Raw genomic sequence first — 24792 nt, forward strand, 5'->3', positions numbered from 1 at the left:
TTGAAAGCCTGAAGTCAAATTTCAGACTGTGCAGAATTTGTTGAAGGAAATGTGACCTTCTTTGGCTTTTGACAACCAGTCAATTATTCTTCTCTGACAACATTTTGACTTCACCTCCTAATGGTTATTAAACTTCAATAGTAGGCAGCCTATCTTCCCAATTACTGTCTGAACTGTCACCACTAGCTAATTATTCCCTTGTGTTTACACTGTCACATCCTTGAAACCCTCATTTGTAATTCCAGGTGTGGGTGACATACTAAATACTAATTTCTTATTGTATCAAGATTGTTTTCATTCTTGAGGAGAGACATGATCCAGTGTCAATGGAAGGAAAAGAATCAATAAAAATGATTAAAAAATCAATAAAAATGCTGGATTTCAAAGTAATTAAATTTTTTTCTCAGATATGTGCATGCATCCCACAGCTTTTTAGCACTTTGCACTACTAAATAATTTGGAGAATTATAGAAATGTTAGTGCTACAATTGCTCTCACTGATAAACTGAACCACTGTTTTCAGTTGGGTTTGTACTGACCACCAAGCAGTGTGGTTATATTTACTTGTGTAGGTTGTATACTGAGCAACTCTATGGGTGCCATTTTTACATTGACTGTAGATATAATCCTAGTCTGAAGGGCTTTCCATATATAGAGCTGCCAGATATAACAAATAATAACAGATGATGCCCATGCATTATTTACAATATGCTTATACTAAAAAATTTGTTTATCTCAAATTCAAATTTAACTGGGCAGCCTGCATTTCACCTAGCTACCCTACAATCTGAGGTGCTTAAAGATGTATGGGCACACTTTTGGTTGTCTCAATGATTGGAGGGTACAACTGGCAATTAATGAGCAAGGCCACTTATCCTAAATATCCTGAAATACCTACAATATTCTTCTATTATGAAGAATGTTGCTTTTCTGTTTAATTCTTCAAATGATAATAGTTTTCCAGAGGAAAAGCTCTCAATTTAACTACTTCATTCTAGAAATGAGAAAACTGAATACCAGATAGCATAAGTGGTTGACTGATTGAAATTAGTATAAAAAAGAATGTAGAGTATAATCAGTAAGCCCAGGTGCACCTGTGTTACCACTGCCAAGGATCTATAGATGCAAAGAATACATATGGCAACAGGTGGGAGATGCGCCTAAAGAGAGCTTTGTAGGAGTCCTAGAGCATGCTAGTCTTCTGCACAAGTGTAAAGCTACTGGGACTACTGGTGAATTTTAAATAGAAAAACATCATGATCAAATATTTCTAAGAAAGTTGACAGTGCAGCACTGTGGAAGAAAGAAAAAACAGCAGCCGGCGTTGGAGAGGGTCATCAGCAAAATTCCTTATAAGCTCAACACCTTCTATGCTCTGAACATTCCCTTCTGCTTTCCTTTTAAGTTTCTGAAATGGTAGTGCTGTCTTACATTCCCTTGATAACCCTGGTCCTGCTGATGGGGTAGGTATCCTTGCATCTCCTTGCTCTTCTAATCGCCACACTTTCTTTCTATATAAAAATGCTCTGCTTTGAATATCCATGTCTACTGACTATACAGCCCTCTCCTTCTTGTTGTTGCACTTGTCTACTGCTCTCTGGGTCACTGGTCTCTATTCCTAGAACATCTAAAATCCTGGAACATTGTCATTTTTTCCAATAGTACTTATAATTCACACTTACTTTAATATTGACACAAAGCATCCTTCTTTATGGTGGGTTTTGTTTTTGAACTCATCTCATCCAATAATCTTGTTCTGCATCTTACCAAATCACTCACTCTTTTTCTCTTGATCTTATCTTGACCATCAGCTGAAGCTCCTTCATTGTCTTGATTTCTAGCCTCCAAGTCTACAGCCACCTTCTCTCTCCTTTGCAGTTCACTTCCTCTAGTTATATAATTTGAATAATCTGTTGACCTTTTCACTGACCTCAACTCCTCTCATATTTTCATATCCCTCCTTCACCAATATTGGATCTCACGGTCAATACTTATAATAACCCTCTTGTATACTCCTTTCAACTCCTTTGACCTTTTCTCCTTTTATTTTATTATTCACTTGGCAGGAAAAAAAACAAAAAACAAAAAACAAAACAACTCTGGTTACTCTCTGCCAACTCTGCAACTGTAACAGGCCTGCTGAATCTTGCTGGAGAAAAGCACTCAATCATGCTTACTGATCTTACTTTCACTTTATGCCCACTACCCTCAAGTTGGTGCTCAAGATTTTCTGGCAATTTTACACATATCACCACGCCATTTATTCTTCCATTCACCTATAGGACTATTTCAATACCTTATCCTCACTCCTCAAAATGCCAACACGCTTTCTCTCTCTTTCAGTCTGCTCAAGGCTGTCTTTTTTTTTTTTTTTTTTTGGTTGCTTCGTGAGGCTTGTAGGATCTCACTTCCCTGACCAAGGCTGAATCCAGGCCATGGCAGTGGAAGCCCCGAATCCTAACCATTAGGCTGCCAGGGAACTCCCAAGGCTGTCTTCTTGTTGATAGAGAAAACAGAAGCAGAAAAGGATTTCAATAAGCTCCCAACAACACATCTATCATCTTACCTTACCTCTGCCACTTTGTCTGCTACACAGGTGGACTATCTGTGCTTTAATTTGAGATTGATCTGGGCAATAGATCACATGCCTGAATAATCTTCTCTATTCAGAGTCATTGCTCTGGAATCTGGCTAAGACCATCACCAATTTTTGCTTCTTCAGTGGGTTTGCCTACCTGCATATGCATATGCTACAATTCATTTCAATAAACAAAATTCTTGCCTTACATTTCCCTGCATATTGTTTTTTTCCTCTTCATCCTTAGAGCAAAGATTCTGCAAAGACTGTTTTCTAATTTCTACTCCACATTTCTCTCTTCGCATTCTCTTTTGAACTCATTCTAAACAAGTTTTTGTTTCCAACTCTCTCATCAAACTGTTCTTGTTAAATTCACCAATGATATCAATTTTGCTAAATCCAGTGGTCAATTCTCAATTTTTGACCCATCTGTAGCATTTGAAACAGCTTCTTATTCCTTCCTCTTTGAAATAATTTCTTATCTTGGATTCCAGGCACACTCTTTTTTTTTTTGGATTAATTAATTCCACGAGTCATTTATTTATTTATTTATTTATTTATTTATTTGGCTATGCCACACAGCTTGCGGGATCTTAGTTCCCCAACCAGGGATGGAATCTGTGCCCCTTGCAGTGAAGTGCAGAGTCCTAACCACTGGCCCGCCAAGGAATTCCCAGGCACCACATTCTTTTGGTTTCCAACAGATTGCTCATTCTCAGTCTTTTTTGTTGATGCTCTTCCATCTTCTCAAACTTTAAAATTGGTGTGCAGCATGGTCTCATCTTCAGGCCTCTTCTCTCTTATATTTACATTTTCATCCTAAGTAATGTCCAGTCTCATGGCAATGAAAAGCAGTTATTAGCCAAAACTCCAATATTTATATTTCCAGCCTCTCGTTTCCCCTCGACTCAAGACATTAACTTTCCATTTGACCTCTCTACTTAGAAGTCTCATAGGCAACTCAAACTTAGTATATTTTGACCCAAGCTCCTGAAAACCCTCACTTCCCACTGTTCCTCCTATAGTTTTCTCCATCACATTCAACATTCAACCAATGCAAGCTTGTATGGCTATAAAGGTGGGTTGGTGGCCTGCGCTTATCCTGATTAAACAGTTCTTGTGCCCGAACACTTTTTAAATATCTGGAACATCCCTTCTATGTAAAACATTATATATTTGGTGAATAAATTAATACATGATTGATATTTATCTTAAGGACTCTAAAGTTATTGGACTTTGATATCAATGATCCAGGTAAACGCACTGGGCTACATTAAATGCTCTATGAGGTTATATATACATATTTTCTTTGCTAGAGTGGATGTTTAACTAAGATTCTTAATATCTAATAATGTGTTTTTAAATTAGAAATTCAGTCAATAAAGAGTAAGTTTGAAAGCCAGCTGAGCAATTTTAAATCAAAATCTGCATCAGCTTATATTTTAAATTCACAGCTCATATTAATATTTTGTTTACCAGTTACATTATCAAGTCATTGGTAATTTAAAATCATTGATTTTTGAGAGAGTTGATCAATTCAAAGTTGCTCAAAACCTAAGTGTTTTTCCAATATTCAATGAACATATTCTTGCTCTCAAAGACTACAGAGAGTTAAAGTCCTTGCAAAGATCAGAAGTAATGTAATAGAACACTGAGATCAATTTTTTCTTTCTTTAAAATAACACATTAAGAATTCCCATTTATTAACTGGCCAGCCAACATCTAGAACTGACTGCAAGATTTAGTTTCAGTGAGTTAAAACAATAAGCTAAATCCATCTCTCTCAAACGCCATGAAGCATTGTAAAAATGTGAATTTAAAAATGAATTCCCATAAGAGTTTTAAATCAAAGTTGAACAGTAATTGTATTTTATTGCCTTTTTCATAAAGCAGCTTGTCAGAATGTCCAGTCTTTAATGTAGTTCAACCCACTATATTTGTATTGGAGTTACACGGAAGAATGACACTATGAAAAATAGTGAACTTCTAAGGAATCTTTTATAATTCTGGTTCTAAAATGTCATCAGCATTTTACCAGACTCTGAAAAATAATCTTGGTTTTACTGATGATACACATATGACATTTATCCTGCCTGCATCATAATCTCAGCCAGCTCCAAGTAGGAAAAGAGCAACGTGGTGACAAATGTAGTAATTAACATCTGGGTTTAGCAAGCAGGGAACAAGAAACATATGTTCACTATTAAGATGGGATTTACCGTTTGGATTTATTTTGACATTTGATTTCTGCTTAAAAAATAATATTGCTTAAGCCATAAGTGATAGCGTTCCTTATTTTAAGGGACTTCTGGAAATGAGCAACAAAGAGCTTAAAATCACAATGAACATATGACTTGAAGAAGTTTTAAAACAACAGCTGTTTGTATATCTCAGCTAAACTCAAATGTGGGTACACATTTGTTTGGGTACTGCAATCATTTGCTATTACTTTTATTACATGTTTATATTGCCTTTTACAAGGATCTTATTTAGTTCACCACACAATTCAACCAAAACAGAGCAAAATTTTAAGAAAGCAAAAGGAGTTCCTGTTATCACAAATATCATTTGCTTGTGTAATGAAACTGCAAACATTAAAAGAAAAAAAGAAGTATCAATCAGTTTGAGAGAAGGGAGTCAAGCTAAACAAACAAAAACCGGGTCAATATGTGACTAGGATGTCTAAACTGATGCTTGCAACCTCATTAGAAGAGATATTAAAATAATGTATAACTGCAGTCCTCATTTATGTCTGTTTTCTTTCATCAGCCAATCTGTGTGTGGGGACGGGAGGGGAGGGAAGACAGAGGAGGAGAGGAGAGAGAGATGGTCTCAGGGATATACAGTCATCCCTCTATTTGGGCTGCTCTTACCTTTTTATTATTTATTTATTTATTTATTTATTTATTGTCTATGTTGGGTCTTCGTTGCTGTGCACGGGCTTTCTCTAGCTGCTGTGAGTGCAGGCTACTCTTCGTTGCACGGGCTTCTCATTGCAGTGGTTTTTCTTGTTGCGGAGCATGGGCTCTAGGCACTCAGGATTCAGTAGTTGCAGCACGTGGGCTCAGTAGTTGTGGAACACAGGCTTAGTTGCTCTGCGGCATGTGGGATCTTCCCAGACCAGGGATCAAACCCGTGTCCCTGCATTGGCGGGTGGACTCTTAACCACTGCACCACCAGGGAAGTCCCTGATCTTATGTTTTTAGATCAAATCTCTAGAGACAGCTCTCTCACCTAACTTAACTCTGATTCCTGAGACTTGACTTAAATTAAAAAGCAGACTCTTCACCTCGTTTCCTAGACCAAAAGCAAGACTACTTACAATTGAGTATGCCCCTGGAAGGGTATATTGATTTTAGTAAGGATAAGGTCAGGTTGTTCAGTTTCACATTCAAGCTGCATCTTCTACTTTCTTTTCTCCCCCTTTTCCACTCACGGCCATATGTTATTTATGTTCGTGTCTGTATTTATCACCATATTATAAACTCATTGAGAGTAAAGTGTATATTGCATTATTTTCATCTTTCCAACTTGTTCTCTACAACCAATTTAAAGCTTCTAATTTAATGTTATACATAGTAAGTGATCAATAAAAATTTAAAAATCTTTACAGTTACATACAGTGATATAAAATATTTTTAAATAGTTACAAATAAATGTATCACATAACTAAAAGGAATGTGAGTTTTCATGTATAGACATAATAGGATTATTTGTCTTTCTTATACTGCCATAGGACAAGCAGCTATGGAAGAAGAAAAGTATTTTTATAAGGATTTTTCTAGGGCCAGAGATGAGGATTATCCTATCACAGGAATGTTCATCACAAACATTATAACTTTACTTTAAATCTCTTATTTTATTAGAAGAGGGAAAAAACTTAGGTGTATAAAAATTTCCTCTAAGTTGTTCATATTTAAAATAATTACAATATTTACGTTACATCCCTGGCTTTATAGATTTTAGTGTCTATGTAGATACTCTGTTAAAACATATGAGGGAAGAAAAGAACTGCATCAATTATACAAAATTAAAAAAAAAACCTCAAAATAACAATGACTTACTTTGGAATTATTTATGTGATTTTTAGGCCAATAATGTTTTATTTAGTTGATCTTAAAATAAGTTTTCATTCCTTGAATATAAACAAACTGAGTCAGGGAAGCATCCGCCAGCCTATGGAGACAAAGCTTTCACTGTGGTCAACCTATCCGAAGATAATTGAAAACTGATGACCTTATGCCACAAGGAGAACCTGGGTGATCTGTCAGGTCACATCACTTATTAAAGCTAGTCAGCATTTGCTGATGTCCCTGTCAAATTATTACTGTTCTATCACTGTGTAATACGTATAGTGAGTATTGTATCAAGACCCATAAAGTTCCTTAGGAATAAGGGAAGGAAAAACCCAACGTGTGAAACTGTGAAAGGCTTTAGGAAGCCACTGGAACACATCGACATAGAATACTGACAAAGATGCTAAGTTTCTTAGAGCGGTATATGTATCTGATTCAACTTTTGAATTTCTACAGTAGAATTTCCCAAACCTGGCTGTGTATCAGAATCACTTATGTTCTTAAAAAACAACACAGATATCTAGATACAGTCATACCTTGGAGATATTATAGGTTCAGTTCCAGACCACCACAATAAAGTGAATATCGCAATACAGTGAATCAACCAACGAAACCAATGAACTTTTTGGTTTCCTGGTGCATATCAAAGTGATGTTTACAATATACTGTAGTCTGTTAAGTGAGCAATAGCATTATGTCTTAAAAAAAACCAATGTATATAACTTATTTAAAAATATCTCATTGCTAAAAAAAATGCTAACTATCATCTGAGCCTTTCGTGAGTCAATCTTTTTGATGGTGGAGGGTCTTTGCCTGATGCTGATGGCTGCTGACTAATCAGGGTGGTGGTTGCTGAAGGTTGGGGTGGTTGCAGCAACTTCTTAAAATAAGATAACAGTGAAGTCTGACTTATTGATGACTTTTTTAACAAACCATTTCTCTGTAGCAGGCAACGCTGTTTCATAGTGTTTACCCACAGTAGAATGGCTTTCGAAATTGCAGTCAATCCTCTCAAGCTGTGTTGTTTTATGAACTAAGTTTATATAATATTTAAAATTTTTTGTTGTCATTTCAACATTCTTTACAGCATCTTCACCAGGAGTAGATTCCACCTCAGGAAACCACTTTATTTGCTCATTCATAAGAAACAACAACTCCTCATCTGTTACAATTTCATCTGTTAAAGATTATAGCAAGTCAGTCCCATCTTCAGGCTCCAATTCTAATTCTCTTGCTATTTCTATCACATCTGTAGTTACTTCCTCCACTGAAGTCTTGAACTTCTCAAAGTCATCCATGAGGGTTAGAATCAACTTCTTCCAAACTCCTGTGAATTTTGATATTTTGACCTCTTCCCATGAGTCACGAACGTTCTTAATGGCATCTAGAATGGTGAATCCTTTCCAGCAGGGCTTCAATTGACTTTGCCCAGATCCTCAGAGGAATCACCATCTTTAGCAACTATAGGCTTAAAAATGTATTTCTTAAATAATAAGACTTGAAAGTCAAAATTACTCCTTGGTCTATGGGCTGCAGAATGGATGTTATATAAGCAGGCATGAAAAAACATTAATCTCATTGTATGTCTCCATCAGAGCTCTTGGGTGACCAGGTGCATTGTCAGTGAGGAGTAACATTTTGAAAGGAATCTTTTTCCTTCTGAGCAGTAGGTCTCAATAGTGGACTTAAAATATTCAGTAATCCATGGGGTAAACAGATGTGCTGTCATCCAGGCTTTGTTGTTTCATTTATACAGCATAGGGTACAGTAGATTTAGCATAATTTTTCAGGGCCCTAAGTTTTTTGGAATGGTAAATGAGCATTGGCTTCAACTTAAACACCAGCTGTATTAGCCTTGACAAGAGAGTCAGCTTGTCTGTCGAAATTTTGAAGCCAAGCATTGACTTTTCACTAGCTATGAAAGTCCTACAAGGCATCTTCCAATAGAACACTGCTTTGTTTAAATGGAAAATCTGTTGTTGAGTGTAGCCACCTTCATCAATTATCTTAGCTTGATCTTTTGGATAACTTGTTGCAGCTTCTACATCAGCACTTACTGCTTCACCTTGCACTTTGATGTTATAGAGATGACTTCTTTCCTTAAGCCTCATGAACCAACCTCTGCTAGCTTCAAATTTTTCTTCCACAGCTTCTTCACCTCTCTCAACCTTCATATAACTGAAAAGAGTTAGGGCCTTGCTCTGCTTTAAGGGAATGTGTGGCTGGTTTGACTTTCTATCCAGACCACTAAAACTCTCTCTTCTCAGCAGTAAGGCTGTTTCTCTTTCTTATGATTCATGTGTTCACTGGAGTAGTACTTCTAATTCCCTTCAAGAACTTTTACTTTGCATTCACAACTTGACTTAAGTGTTTGCTGCAAGACACCTACCGTTTGGACTATCTCATCTTTCAGCATGTCTTTCTTACTAAGCTTGACCATTTCTAGCTTTTGATTTAAAGTGAGAGATGTGCAACTCTTCATTTGAACATTTAGAGGGCGTTGTAGAGTTATGAATTGGCCAGATTTCAATATTTTTGTGTCTCAGGGCATATAGGGAGGCCCAAGGAGAGGGAGAAAGATGAGGAAAAGGCTAATCAGTGATGTGGATCAGTCAGAACACACAACATTTATCAATTAACTTCAGAGTCTTACATGAATGCATTTGTGGCATCCCAAAACAATTACAATATAACATCAAAGATCATTCATCACAGATCACCAAAACTAATATAATAATAGTGGGAAAGTTTGAAATATTGTAAGAATTACCACAATGTGACACAGAGACACAAAGTGGGCAAATGGTGTTGGAAAAATGGCGCCAATAGACTTGTTCAAAGCAGGGTTGCCACAAACCTTCAGTTTGTGAAAAAATGTAATGTCTGTGAATGGCAAATAAAGTGAAGTACAATGAAACGAAGTATGCCTGTATCTCCCTTTACCTATATGACCAGCATCTCTAAGGATGAGCCTCAGAACATACTTTTTAAAACCTCCCATGTTATTCTGAAACATTTGATCACTAGGTATTCTTTTGGCAACCTTGGCCAGAAAGTATACAATGTAGGCAATCAATAAACATTTGCTGAATGACAGTGACAGCAGATTTTGAAAGCGGTCTCTATTATGCCAGTGCCCACATTTCATTTTTGTTGATTTTATCTTTAATATAGCACTACTTTATTTTGTAGTATGGAAAGGACAACTAATAAATAGATGTAGGATTTACATCTTAGGAAGATATTTTCTTGTACTCTAAAAACACATTGTAAAAGCCAATTAAAATATTAGCAGTGTGTTTCTTTGGGAAAAACTCCTATAATGTCAGCTTCCTTTTGTCTGATACTATTATGGAACAAAATGTGATTGCTCTCTTTGGAAGTCCAGTGGTAGAAGGTGGTTGACACATTCTCACTTGGAGCATTTCTGGAATCTGTGACTTCACAGTCATATCTCATGTTGGATGATATAAATATATCTTTTTTTCTTCTCCTCTTTTCTTCTCCTTTTTTTTCCCCCACTCAAATGTTAGATCTTAATTCATCCAAGATAAAAACTATGAGGTGCCTGAAATTTCTTCAACCTTCCTTTCCCTAAATATTGACCAAAAGAGTTTAAGAACAATACAAAATAAAACATCTCTTCTTGGGGCCTCTAATAGTACTTATTAGCATATTAGCAAATGTGAATGTGATGAAAACTGTGAGGTACACATTTGGTGGTCTTGTTCAGCTGTCTCTATGCAGCTGTGATTACGATAAGCAACAATATCCATTAAGCCTTGCTGTGATAAACTGCACTTTGCACATCTTTCCTACCTGTATATGTCTGACCCATTTGTTTTTCCCCTCTCATAACAGTGCTCTGCTAACAGTTCTATGTGAACCCATCCTCTAGAGGCAGATATACTTAGGAGTTCCCTACTGAAAGCTTGCTGCCATGTGAAGACAGGTTTCAATATTTATCCTATTCACACTAGGACCAGAAATCAGAAGCCTCTTCACCTTGCACTTTCTTGCCTCTGCTTACATAGGCCAAAGCCTGACACTTTCAACAGTTATTAGATATGTTGTCAATTATCCTGAAAAGGCACAGTCTTTAAAATGGCTTTAGTGTAATCAGTAAGGCAGCCCTCAGCATGAAAGACGACAATTCCATCCACTATCCTCTCAGCACTTCCTTTACAGACCGTTGCCATGTGCATGTGCCTTTCACTACAGCAAAGTAAATGGACATAACCTGCAGAGAATGTCAGAGTTAGTAAAGAACATTAAGATTTCAGCATACTACATTCTTGAATATTCGAAAAGCACTTGAAATCCAGTGAAATAAATTTAGTTGCCTTGATCCTATAGGACAGAAGCCTCTCTTATAACTCATTTCCCATTACTCATTGATTGAGACCTAAATACTAAATATATTCAAAGGATATAATACAATTTATATTGAGTATGCTAATACAATAGTTAAATTCACACATATGCAAGATATCTACATATAGTCATTTACTATAGTGTGGCTTTCCTATTGTCTAATGCTGTTTTTAACAGTCACTTTACATTTTGTTTTCAATTATCCTATTGCATGGTTCTATTCCCATGTTGAACAGGTATGGTTCATTTCTTTCTGTCTGTTCATAACAGATATATTACACATGTGCTCTGAGCGATCTTTCTAAAGGGTAAAATCATGACCTAGTGCACTAGTAATGCTCATTATTTAGAGTATGGCCAGGCAGTGTTCCTGGGCTTGGCACTAGGTAAGTAGTGGAGTCTGTCCTCAAGCTGGAAGCTAGCAGGACTCTAAAGATCATTCCCTACCAAGCCAGAGGTCTCTGTTCATGGGGTGTATGTGCAATTATACAGTGGGGTGAGAAAAAAAGTCAAAATTACATCCATATTTATTTTATAATATCATCCAAAATTTTTTTCGAAATTTTGAATTATTTTTCTACTTTTATCACTTATAAGTATAGTAGTTCATGTATTAAAAATAAATGAATCATATTTTTTGGAAACGTGCTAATTTAAAATAAAACTGGTAAGGTATAAGAATAAATAACTTAAAAGACTGCTGAATACTTTTCAGATGCAAAGTTTCACACTCTTAGGTTTTGAAAAACAACATGAATCCTATAGGTTAACATATGCTAACAATTCTGTTATTTTTTCATTTAAAATACTTATTAAATATTGATGAGATTATGTGTGCTATACATGGATGAAAATTAAATGAATATAGTCATTGAGTTCTTCAAGCTTCCAAACAAGAGATAACCATGTAACCACAATGAATGCCTTGTCCTTGCAGTCCCCCTTGTCTAGTGCAACTTCCCCCCAGTTTGCATTTACTAACTTCTATTTGCCCTTTAACAACAACTTGAATCCCTTCTGCGATGCCTTCTTTACCCCACTGGGAACTGGGTTAAGCACACCTCCTTAAATGCTCAGGCACTTGTCCTTTGATACAAAACAGCATCTCCAGCGGAGCTACCAGCCTGGTGATAATATTGTAGCACAATGTGCTTGAGTCCAGATTTGCTAAAAATCAATGATATAGTAGGGTATCTTAGTTTCTGCTACACTGGAAACCAAATGTCTGACCATGTCCAAACTGGGGGAAAAGAAAAGGAAAGATGACTAGAGTCTAAAATAATGGTTCTCAAACATTGTCATGGATCAGAACACCCTGGAGGGCTTGTTAAAACACACTCCTGGACCTCATCCCCAAAGTTTCTGATTTAATAGGTCTAGGATGGGGCTTAAATTTTGCATTTTTATAAATTCCCAGGTGAGGTTCCGAGCACAGTGCAGGCGCTTTGAGAACCACCAGTCTTAGGAACTGGTGATAGGAATTTAAAAGTTTCTCCTCTTGATCCTGATTATACGCAATCTAACACAGTCATTGACAATTGTGATGTTTTTTCTAATAGCCTTAGGACCCTTGTGATCTGAATTGCGGGATTTTCTTAAGTGAGTCTGTTCATCGTCAAACCACAATATTACCCAACTGGGAGGTACAGCTATAAGCCAACATCCAGAATCAGCAAACCTACAGTTAGGAGACAATTCTGAGTACATTCACTGATATATTTTATTTTTTAATTTCAGTAAGGTTTCCTTGGTAATATACTGACTTAATCTACTATACAACATGTAATTAAAACAATTCACACTCTGACTGGAAAGTAATCTCATCTAATGTCTTTCCCAAGCTCCACGTGGGGAAGGAAGGTTGTTGAATTGACAGCTAAGAAAAATAGGGTTCTTTGGCCCTTTATTAAGTCCCGATTATGGGGTCAGTTGCAGTCCTCCTGCTACAGTTCCTGTAACTTACTGAAGTTCAAAGTATGTCTGCATATACAGCATGATATTATATATGTGTTTCTGAGGTCAAAGTATAACTGAAGTGCTGCTAGGATTTAATTAAGGCTGCAGAAAAATGATCAAGTCACTATGTTGTACACCTGAAACTAATATAATATTGCAAGTCGACTATACTTCAACAAACGGAAAAAAGACTGGAGTCCAGGAATAGTCTGTTAATGTTCTAATCAAAGCTGCATTATTGGGGTGCCTGGATAGAGCAGGCGGAAAGAGGAGGTTCTCAATATTTTAATCAGGAAACCCATACCAGAGGCAGTCAATATAAGTGCTTCTGTTATACTTTCACAACTCAATGAACAAGAGACATTTTACAAATGCTAATTATTGATATAATTAGAAGCATGCTAAAATTTGGGGGAGAGGATGAGGCAAAAGAGGTAGAGCTATTAAATCTTCAACTTATAACATTTATAAATTTAAAAGTTGCTTTTTTTTTTCCTTTTTATTGTATCTATATGAGATGATAGATGTTAACTAAACCTATTATGGCAATCATTTCACAATATATGTAAACCAAGCCCTCATGCTGAACACTCTAAAAAATAGACATTATTAATTAGTATACTGAATGTCAAAGATGGGATTTTGTTCATAAAAATGGTATCTTGTTGACTAGCATGATTAATATTGGGTTGGCCAAAACCTTCCTTTTGAGGTAAAAATAAAAGACACATTTTTCATTTTTGCCAAGAACTTTATTAAACAATGTATTCACCCTTTTCTTCCACTACCTTCTCCCACTTTTCAGGCGACTTCATAATTCCATCTTCCCAAAACTTTTTATATTTTTGAGCAAAGAACTGTTCCAGGTGCCTTTTGCAGTCTTCCAGGGAATTGAAATTTTTTCCATTAAGAGAATTTTGTAAAGACTGAAATAAATGGAAATCCAAGGGTGCAATGTCTGGTGAATACAGGGGATGAATCAGAACTTCCCAGCCAATCTATAACAGTTTTTGCCTGGTCATCAAAGAAACGTGATCTTGTGTTATCCTGATGGAAGATTATGTGTTTTCTGTTGACTAATTCTGGACACTTTTCATTGAGTGCTGCTTCAGTTGGTCTAATTGGGACCAGTAGTTGTTGGAATTAATCATTTGGTTTTCCGGAAAGAGCTCATAATAGTGGACTCCCTTCCCATCCCACCATATACACAACATCACCTTCTTTGGATGAAGACCAGCCTTTGGTGTGGTTGGTGGTGGTTCACTTCGTTTGCCCCATGATCTCTTCTGTTCCACATTATTGTACAGTATCCACGTTTCACTGCCCATCACAATTTGCTTTAAAAATGGAACATTTTCATTACATTTCAGTAGAGAATCACATGCGGAAATATGGTCAAGAAGGTTTTCTTCACTTAACTTATGTGGAACCCAAACATCAAAGTGATTCACACAACCAAGCTGGTGCAAGTGATTTTTCAATGCTTGATTTAGATATTTTGAGTATGTCAGCTATCTCCTGCGTGGTATAACATTGATTGTTCTCAGTTAATGTCTCAATTTGATCGCTATCAACTTCAACTGGTCTACCTGACCATGGAGCATCTTCCAGGGAGAAATCTCTAGCATGAAACTTCACAAACCACTTTTGACACATTCGATCAGTCACAGCACCTTCTTATACACTGCACAAATCTTTTTTTTTTTGCATTTCAGTTGTGTTTTTACCTTTATTGAAATAATAAAGCATAATATGCTGAAAATGTTGCTTTTTTCTTCCACCTTTGGTATTAAAATGGCTACACAAAAATTAACCAATTTTGATAAGGTTTTTTTAAATGCACACTTGACATGACAGCTGTCACAATACAATGTAACAAAATTGTTTCAAATGAAGTTAAAGACAACTAAGCACTATTGGAGCCGTCTTATGGAAAAAACCAAACAATCTTTTTTGACAACCCATTATTAGAAATGGGCTCTCACTGGTGACATTAAAGTTATTTCAAATATATGGATTAGCTAAAGATATTCCATAAATAAACTCCATTCTTGCACCAAAAGGCAAAAAACTCAATAGACCTTGTACCTTTCACCCTTAAGGATCATGTTATAGATAATCCCTAAGAAGATCCTATGTCTAGCCAAGAATTCTGGAGGGTTCTGTAAGCTTGGTACCTGCCTCTGTAACTTACATTTGTCTCACAGGAACCTTTCATGCAAGATGGTGGTAGGAATTTAACAGTAAAGGGAGCTAGTGCTCCTTGAGTTCTCAGAAGGCGTTGTAACAGCTGTGTGCAGGTTTAGGTGGTCTGTACGTGTACGTGTCTGTGTGTGGTGAGGGATCTTAAGAATCCTTTTTTGATGCATATGACAGAAGGGAGCAAAACTGGGGTCTGGTATGTCTCTTCAATTTTCCAGGCCACTCGAAATCACAGATGAGTAGTACCAAACACTTCACCAAGAAATCCTTAAATACTTTTTCGGGTGGGAAGTGACCACAGACTTAGATCCTCTGTAATAGTTACCTATGAGAGACGAAGTTCATTAGAGCACAGGGTGGGGGTGAGGAGGCAGAACAGCGGATATTTCTGAAAGTTGAAGGGTGGCATGACTGTGGTTCTAAACTCTTATTTTTATTGATATTAGATTTTGCCATTTAGTCCAGACCTCCTATAGGGAATAACTGGAATAATTAGACAATTTGTTTTTAAACTTTGCTTGAAAGCATCAGAGAGCTAACAAGATAGTGAAGAATTGCCAGGTTAGGATCTGGGGCAAGACAGTTTTGGGGAATTGAGCTTGGGTTTGGGCACTACTTTTCTGTTGTGGGTTTTATTGATATAGATTGGAGCGGTGTGACGGCCGAGAGGTAGAGCAGCAATTTTGACCACCTTGCAGAGTTAAGAGGAAAAGGAATGGAGTCCAGAGCTACCAGGTAGATTCTTGGTGCATCTGCCTTACCTTGGGTTTAGACCCAAAGTGGCTGCATCTAAGGAATACGATGAGCCAGTCATAGTCCCTCATAAGAGCTACAGTTCAGTTTCTAATGATCTGAATCCCTGCAACTGAATTTCAGCAACCCCAGATTGTTAATATACTCAGATATCATAATTCTCTAGACTAGGATAACAGTAACATAGGTGTCCAATTTCTACAAAGGACATTGTAGGACAATATGGGGCCACAATAAAAAAGAAAATAACCAGGCTCGCAACAGAGCAAGACCACATGATTGAAAACCAGCAGAAACATTAGAAAATAGAAATATATATGCAGTAGGTCCCAATATTGGAGTTTTTAGGAAGATTTTAAATAACCATGCTTACCATTTTCAAAGAAACAATAAAAAGGACAGATTTTCAGCAAAGAACTAGGAACTGAAAAAAAAAAGGAAAATCTGAAACTGAAGAATACAATAATTGAAGTTAAAACTCAAAGGGACTTAACTATATGTTAAGCACAGATCATTTAAAGAATAAACAACCCAAAGGATAAGTTAGAAGAAACTATTCAGAAACTAAGTCATGGAGGACAAAGAATAAAATATATAGGAGTAAAGGTATGAGAACGCAGAGGGCACAGTGAGAAGGATTAACGTATATGTGATTATAGTCCCAGAAAAAGACGAGGAAGGAAATGGTATGAACAATATGTGAAGTGATAATGACTGAGAACTTTCCAAAAGTGATGAAAGACATCACGGCACAAATTCAAGAAGTGCTGAAGCTCAGGCATCATCAGTAGAAACAAAGTCATAGCTGAGTAAATTAAAGTAAAATTGAAGGAAACCAACAGTAAAAAGAACAATATTATAAGGAATAAAGAATACTTTTTCAAAGAAGCAACAGTTATAACAGATGGATTCTAAACAAGATCAATGGAAGCTAAAAGACAATGAAATGATAGCTTTAAAGTTTTTAGAATAAACCATTGCTATCCAAATACTGTAGTCTGCAAAAATATCCCCCAAGAATGAAGATAAAATAAAAACTTTTCAGACAAATACAAACTTAGAGGTTTTTATTGGCAGCAAATTCATATTAAGGGGAACAGTAGATGGTGTTCTTCAGGTAGAGGGAAAACAGTGCCAGATGGAAATTCATAGTTACAGGAAGCAATGAAAAAGAGATATGTGAGTAATATTAAACAGATATTGAAGGACTTTCCTGGTGGCACAGTGGTTAAGAATCCGCCTGCCAATGCAGGGGAAACGGGTTCAATCCCTGGCCTGGGAAGATCGCACATGCCATGGAGCAACTAAGCCTGTGCGTCACAACTACTGAGTCTGTGCTCTAGAGCCCGTGAGCCACAACTACTGAAGCCTGTGTGCATAGAGCCCATGCTGTGCAGCAAGAGAAGCCACCACAATGAGAGCCTGAGCACGAAGATTAGCCCCCACTTGCCTCAATTAGAGAAAGCCCGTGCACAGCAATGAAGACCCAACACAGCCAATAAATAAATAAATACATAAGTAAGTAAATAAATAAGTAGTTTAAAAAAATCAAATATTGAGTGCATAAAACAACAGTAATAAGTACTTATTAAGTTTATGAATGCAGATATAGATATATATTTTTAGTACAGCACATAAAACTCAAGTGGGTGAAACAGACTTAATCCATGGTCCAGGAAAATTCACAGTGAAAATTTTATAAATATTTTTAAGAAATGATAAAGAAAACATAATACTGCATATAAAAACTTGTGGGGTGCTATTAAATCTTGATTGGGAGAGAGGATTTAGAATTTTAAATGGGTAAGTGAGGATAGGTTGAAAATAAACAAGTTAAATACTATCTGAGGAGGTTATAACTAGAAAGGAAGCAGAAGGAAGGAAACAATAAAGATAAAAAATAAGTGAAATAGAGGAGTAATATAAAAGAGAGGGCCAATAAATCCCACATTTCATTCTTTGCAAAGATTGGGAAAATTCCTATTCCTCTGGAAGTATGGATCAGGACATATGGGTGAGAAATTGAAGACTGAATACCTTTTTAGATCCTTTAATGTTAACAAGATTATAAAGGATATTATGAATAGCTTTATGCCAATAAATTAGAATAAATTCCTAGAGAAATGTAACTTAAGAAATAGACCAAAGAAGAAATAGAAAATGTGAAATGTCTTATAACTCTTAAATAAGGTATCTCCAGGCCTATATGACTTTACAAATTAAAGAAATGAAACCAATTTTATACAAACTCTTCCAGAGAGTAGGGAAAAAACAATAACTCTTTGCAACTAATGTTATGTTCTTGATTCTGAAACCTGGTAATGACTTTATAAGAAGGAAAATCTCCAGGCCAATCTCTGTCATAAACAGAGATGAAAACACACACTAAAGAAAATGTTAAATCAAATCCAATAATACATAAAAAGGATAATATATTACGTCCATGTAGAGTGTATCCTAGTAACACACATTTGTTTAAAACCAGAAAGTTCATCAGTGTAATTTGCCACATTAACAGAATAAAGGAGAAAAAGCAGGATTATTGGGTGATCACTGATCAGCCCAATAGATTCAGGAAAAAAAAATGATACATTCAACCTTCACTGTGAAAACTATTGGCCACCTAGGAATAGAAGGAAACAAAATAATAAAGGGTACCCACAAAACCTACATACTTAATGAGGAAATATTAGACATTTCTTCCCTGGATTCAGGAATAACATAGGTATATCCACCATTACCACTTCAATTCAATACATATTGGAAGCCCTAGAGAGCACAAAATAGCAAGGAAAAGAAATTTAATATATAAAAAATATTAGAAAGAAAAAAAAAACTTGTTATCTGCAGACAATATGATTGTTAGTTGAAAATTCAAAAACAATACAGAAAAGTATTAGAATTAAAAGTGAAGTTAGTAAGATTGTTGAGTAAGATGTCAATATACAAAATCAGTGCTATCTATATACTGGTGAAAAAACAGAAAAAGGATTTTTGAAAAGTACCATATCTAGTATAACAAAATATTTTTAAGACCTCTATGCACAGAACAATAAAATATTATTGAGAAAGCATTCTAAAAACTTAAATAGGTATATGATAATAGATTAAAAGATATTAAGCTGCAATTTCAACTAAAATTCCAATTGGTTTTTGCACGGAATTGACAAGATAATTTTAATTTGTACATCTGTTGAATAAATGTAGTATTAAAAATGTTATCATAAGGTATTTAAAAAACATTCCCAGCAATAATACATAAACAGTCCATATTTTATGTAAAAATATAAAAGTAAATTGTAACATACGTTTGCAACTTCATACGGTCCATTTAATATCTGTTCCATGTAATGAGTTAGATCTCTGAATCTTTTGTGATCTGAATTTGTAAAAGGTAAGTGCCACCAATGAGGAAACCTGTTTTAAAAGAAAAAAGTATATCTTCATTAGTTTGAAAATTGGTATCTGTGTCTTAAAGTTGTTCATGAAGTTATAGCTGCATTGGATGGAAGGGCCAATGAAAACATTTTTTAAAAAACCATAGACAGCATGGCTAATTCTGAGAGTTTTATTAACATGGCTGTGGTCACTTGTGCTACTTTAACTGTCATTAATATTAATACTAATTTAATTTAATTTAACATACTAAATTAATATATATTTTCCTTCTTACTGTATTTATGGCAGACCACACATTTTGTCCTTTAAAGACAGGTGGGGGATTAATAAAATACTTTCTGAAGTTTAATGATTCATAATTTTTCAAAAAGGTCAGATGGTATTGTTTCTTCTGGGTTCATGAGGGACATTGCTACACTAACTAAATTAAACATTTTACCAAGTGACATATGCTTCCATCTGGTCTTAGTCTTTCGGAACAAAGTACCACTTTCCCCAGGGGTCTAGCTTGCAGAATTTCCTCTTCATATCTGATGATTCATCTTGATGGGTTAGACATTAAGACCAGTTATTGGGGGACATGACCTGATAATGGGTAGCGTTTGGCAACCCATTTTGCTGGTTAAATGCATCTTTTTAGGAACTATCTAGCAGCTTCCTCTGATCTTCTGCTTCTTTGGTACAGACCTTCCTCTGGGCAAAGGACGGTGCAAAGGGACGGTGAGGGGTGGTCAGCAAACACACAGAAGTATGTGACAACTGCAGGACATCCCATCCACTGCTTCCTGTTGGAAATGTCAGGGAAGTCCAAATAACATGTCTGTTTTAAATAGTTGACATTTTATTTTTTTAGTGGTCTCTTACAGTTCGAAGGCTTAAAGTATTAAAAATTTTCATCCAGATTTAGTTGTCATAAAATTAGTATTACATATAATTAATCAAAACATAGAAATACATTTGATAAGTGGATGGATTTTGCTGGTTTTAAATATTAACTTGCATATCTGTGGATGAATTTTCTTTATTGCTAGAATAAAATAGAGTTCAACATCGTTTTATTCCTGTTTTTATAGATGTATGTACTAAAAAATCTTGTGTGTAAATAAATACATGAGAAGTAAGGAACTCAGCTCTAGTAATGTCATTCAATTGTTTAAAATGCCTTTGAGTTATACGTCAAATATAACATAGTAATCAGTTCTTGAAAATGATTTTTTAGGACATTTTATCTGATGGTACTATCATGTCTTCCCTCAGTTTTGTTCACACCAAAGATTAAGACACACCTGACCTGCAAACAATTTGATACCTGGTTATTAGAGTAATTCACTTTCTCAATACCAACACCAGTGTTTTGATTTGCCCTTTATTTGATCCTCAGAGATTTTTTTACTCCCTGGAACAGTGTAGCAAAATAAAATTCTGGATAGCTGGGAGAAGAGCAATGGTGAAAGTAGGAGAGGGAGAGGAAATCAACCTTCGTCAAGCAGATTACTTTTAAAGAAGACCATTAATTTCAAGGAAGACTCCTATGCCTCTGTATTCTCAGAAGGTAGAAGAGGTACAAACAGCCTGATCTGAAGACCACTGTTTTATGCTATGACTACTTTGAATTTTATTCTTTATGACTCTAACTTTCTGATCATACTTTCCAGATTGGGTCTGCATAATTCTCATAGAGCTTCTCTTTTTTTTAAAAAATTTTTTTAATTTTTTGGGGGGTACACCAAGTTCAATCATCTGTTTTTATACACATATCCCTGTATTCCCTCCCTTCCTTGACTGCCCCCCCACTCGAGTCCCCAGAGCTTCTCTTACTAAATTTAGGAGTCAGAGGAAATCTTGCCCTCATCCTACATCTGTATGCATTGCTATAAGCCTGAGCTCCTTTGGGATTGTCAGCATACAAATATTGTTCAGGGCACAAAGGATTAAATATTCCTCCCCTCCACACATTGCTTGAATGGTTTTAAAATCAATTTAGGTCCCATTACCAGGCAGGAATTGTTGAGCAAAGCAGAATCCTAACTAAAGCTAAAAATTGAGAAGAGGCATATGGAGAGCGATTATTGGCACTCTAAAGTTTTACAAGGTATATCAATACTAATATGTATTTGGTAGAGAAAAGAGTAGAACAGAGATATTTTTGAAACCTAAAAGGACGGCCATTTAACAAGAATGAACACATTTCTAAATCATTAATTAGTAGGGTACGATGGAAACCACTAATGTTGAATTCAATATTTGCAGTCAAACTTTGAATTCTTTTGCCAGTATTTCCTTTCCTCAGTTATTATATTAGTTGGTTTTTTTTTTTTTTTGGATAAATCTTAAAGCTGATGTCTTTGTTTCCACAATGACATTCCTTCCCTCTCAGTCTCCTGAACATGCTCTTACTCTGATGACTTTCTGATGAGTAAAGCATCTGTATTTGAAAATCTCTGTGACATTTCCAAGTATAGTTTTTCAGGAATGTGAACTACTTGGTCTTCAATAATGCACACTATCTCTCCACCTACTGGTGATGTTGCTTAGATTTATATTTTGGTAAGTGACTAAATCCTAAAAGTCTAATAAAAATCCACATGCACAAAGTATGTCAGGTCAGGTATGAACACTCATATTGTTAAAGCACCATTTACTCAACAGACATCCTGGTACAGTCAGCTCTTCCTATCTGCAGGTTCTCCACCTGCAGATTCAATCAACTGTGGATCGAAAAATTAAAAAAAAATCCAGAAAGTTCCAAAAAGCAAAATTTGAATATGCTGCATGCCAGCAACTATTTACAGAGCATATACATTGTATTTACATCTGTTTATATAGCACTTATATTGTATTAGGTATTATAAGTAATCTAGAGGTGATTTAAAGTATACAGGAGAGTGTGGGTTGGTTATATGGAAGCAATACACCATTTTATGTATAGGACTTGAGCATGCAAGGATTTTGGCATCCATGGGAGTGGTCCTGGAACTAATCCCTTGTTACCAAGAAACTATAGATATCATTGGACTGGCCTAAGTGCAAATATCATAATTTCTAAGAAGTTCATCTTTTTAAAGTCAAGATACACCTCTGGTATATACATACCCTAACCTAAATTTGGCTAGTTCTAAATGACGAATTTTAGAAGGTTTATTTGAACAGAAGTTATTCATATTTTCAATTACATTCTTTGTTTATGCTTAATATTTTTTCATCATAACATGAACCGAAGCAATGGTTTTCAAGGTTGCAAAATGAAGATAGCAACAAATTAAATTTAGATAACTCAAGTCCAAGTTAATTAATGATAACAAAAGTGAGTTGATGTTAATAAATTTTACTTGTATACTAACTGATATTGATACATTTTTCTGGTATAGCAAATAAATATATCAGAGCTTTTCATTGCAGTTATTTGTTAAAAGAGAAGATATATCCAAGTTAGCTCTGCATTTTCAATTTCAATTTTATTTTTATAGAAAACACTAAAAAGATTAAATTTAAAAACAGGCAAATAACACAATTTCCCTGATAACTGATGAAAAGCAAAATTAGTTCTGAATTTTTTTGTCTACAGAATAAATAGCTGAAAGCAAACAAAACTGAAAACCTTGTTCTGTTTTATGAGACAAAAGTTTCTTCACTCTGAGAGCAATAGAGACTCTGCTGGGACAGGTTCAGTGGCACTGGAATCAGAATGCTGTGTTGTGTTGCCCACAAAGAGAAGAATCCCATAACCATAGTTTTTCCTTATGTTCAAGGACAAGTGCTGAAAGCAAAACACTGTGGAGGACAGTCCTTACTCTGGGAGCGCCAATGATGCAAACTGCTTTTGAAGTTGGCTGTGAAGTTTTGAAAACTGGTCAAATGATTTTTCTGTCAGGCTTATTTTGTTGTTACTGTGAGTCACCTGGATTAGATACAGCTGCAGAAAACAAATAGACAAAATCAGAAGATGGCAATATCAATCTTCAATACCCTCTAAAGTCTGGTTTCATCTAAACTAAAGTAAGAACCTCTCTGTAAAAAAAAAAAAAAAATCATCACAAAAGATAAGAGATGCAATTTGTAAAGGCAAAATTACTTATAAACATGGTATATATAGATATCATAATCTTAGGTGCTGGCAACCGACTGCCTAATTTCTGCTCTTCTTTTGTTGTGGACATTTTAATTAGCTCTTGATTTACAGTCTACCACAGGGCAGGAACTGTTCTCTTTGATGGTTCTCCACTAATAGCTCTGGTTGTTATGACTTCTCCTTGAAACATCCTCCTTAATAGCACTTGTGCTCAAACTGTATCTGATTTTTCATTTGCATAGTAAAAAAAAAAATCATAGTATAAAGAAGAATGTGTAGCATAGTGAAGGGAAGTCTGAGATGTAATAAAATGATATTTAAGTCAAGATGACAGGCTTGAGACTTACATGATTAGTTTTCTTGCTGAACCTTAAAATTGTCGCTCTTTGGATTGATCTGGTTGCACTCGGTGTACAGGATTCCTGGGAAAAAGTCTGTGAAGTAGACTTGGCAGGGCTTATGGCTGTCATTTGTGCCAGTGTGTGGATCAAGTTATTCAATTTAACAGGGAAACACTCCAGACTTTCCTTTATTTTCCTAGAGAAAAGAAGAAGAAAAGATAATAACATCCCCCTGGGTTGACTCATTTCATTTAAGAGTTGTTTCCTTGTGTTAGATGTGGAGGAAAAAGTCAAGGACCATGCCTATTTATTTGGAGTCCAGCTATTAAATATTATTTTTACAAACTTCAAATTCACATCTTGAGCTGTTAGCAAATATAAAAGAAACTTTTGTGGTGAAATATAAAACTGTAATTGCAATATTTGTATTTTGACTCTTTTTAAGTTTGTTTTCTAATTTTAGGGATGCTTTTTTAGAAAAATCAATTTGTTTATAATTATTTAAAATATTGGGACTTCCCTGGTGGTGCAGTGGTTAAGAATCTGCTTGTCAATGTAGGGAACACGGGTTTGATCCCTGGTCCAGGAAGATCCCACATGCTGCAGAGCAACTAAGCCCGTATGCCATAGCTACTAAGCCTGCACTCTAGGGCCCATGTGCTGCAACTACTGAGCCCATGTGCTGCAACTACTGAAGCTCAAGCACGTAGAGTCCATGCTCCATAACAAGAGAAGCCACCAAAATGAGCAGCCCACGCATAGCAACGAAGAGTAGCCCCTGCTCGCCACAACTAGAGAAACCCTGCGCGCAGCAATGAAGACCCAATGTAGCCAAAATAAATAAATAAATAAATAATCTTTAAAAAATTAAAATAAAATAAAATATTTACACAATTCCTGAAGTTAAATCTAAAAACACTGTATATTCCAAGAAGCCCAACATCTATCCCTGAACTTGCTACTCCCTTCTTCCCCCTACATTTAAACATCTTAAAAAAATTATGATTTAACTTTCATTGTTTTATTTTTAATTTTATTTTTGTA

General features: G+C 35.6%; 1 protein-coding gene across 8 annotated transcripts in view; it reads right to left on the bottom strand.

Moving 5' to 3' along the window:
• Positions 1-24792, bottom strand: part of PIK3C2G (phosphatidylinositol-4-phosphate 3-kinase catalytic subunit type 2 gamma) — a 363004-nt gene that overhangs the window by 74373 nt on the left and 263839 nt on the right. For 7 of the 8 annotated variants that reach the window (XR_009048372.1, XR_009048371.1, XM_057701641.1 and 4 more), the window contains 3 exons: positions 23755-23944; positions 23130-23251; positions 19248-19356 (listed from right to left, as the gene is read on the bottom strand). Coding sequence is in view for 6 of the 8 variants with exons in the window: in XM_057701641.1 (XP_057557624.1) it covers positions 19248-19356; positions 23130-23251; positions 23755-23944 (421 nt within the window). In the remaining 2 variants the exon portion in view is untranslated. Of the gene's footprint in view, positions 1-13408; positions 14322-19247; positions 19357-23129; positions 23252-23754; positions 23945-24792 lie in introns of those variants that run through there. The other variant, XM_057701646.1, reaches the window with a different exon arrangement.

The sequence above is a fragment of the Hippopotamus amphibius genome, chromosome 12 (genome assembly GCF_030028045.1).
Source record: "Hippopotamus amphibius kiboko isolate mHipAmp2 chromosome 12, mHipAmp2.hap2, whole genome shotgun sequence".
NCBI classification, from domain to species: Eukaryota; Metazoa; Chordata; class Mammalia; order Artiodactyla; family Hippopotamidae; genus Hippopotamus; species Hippopotamus amphibius.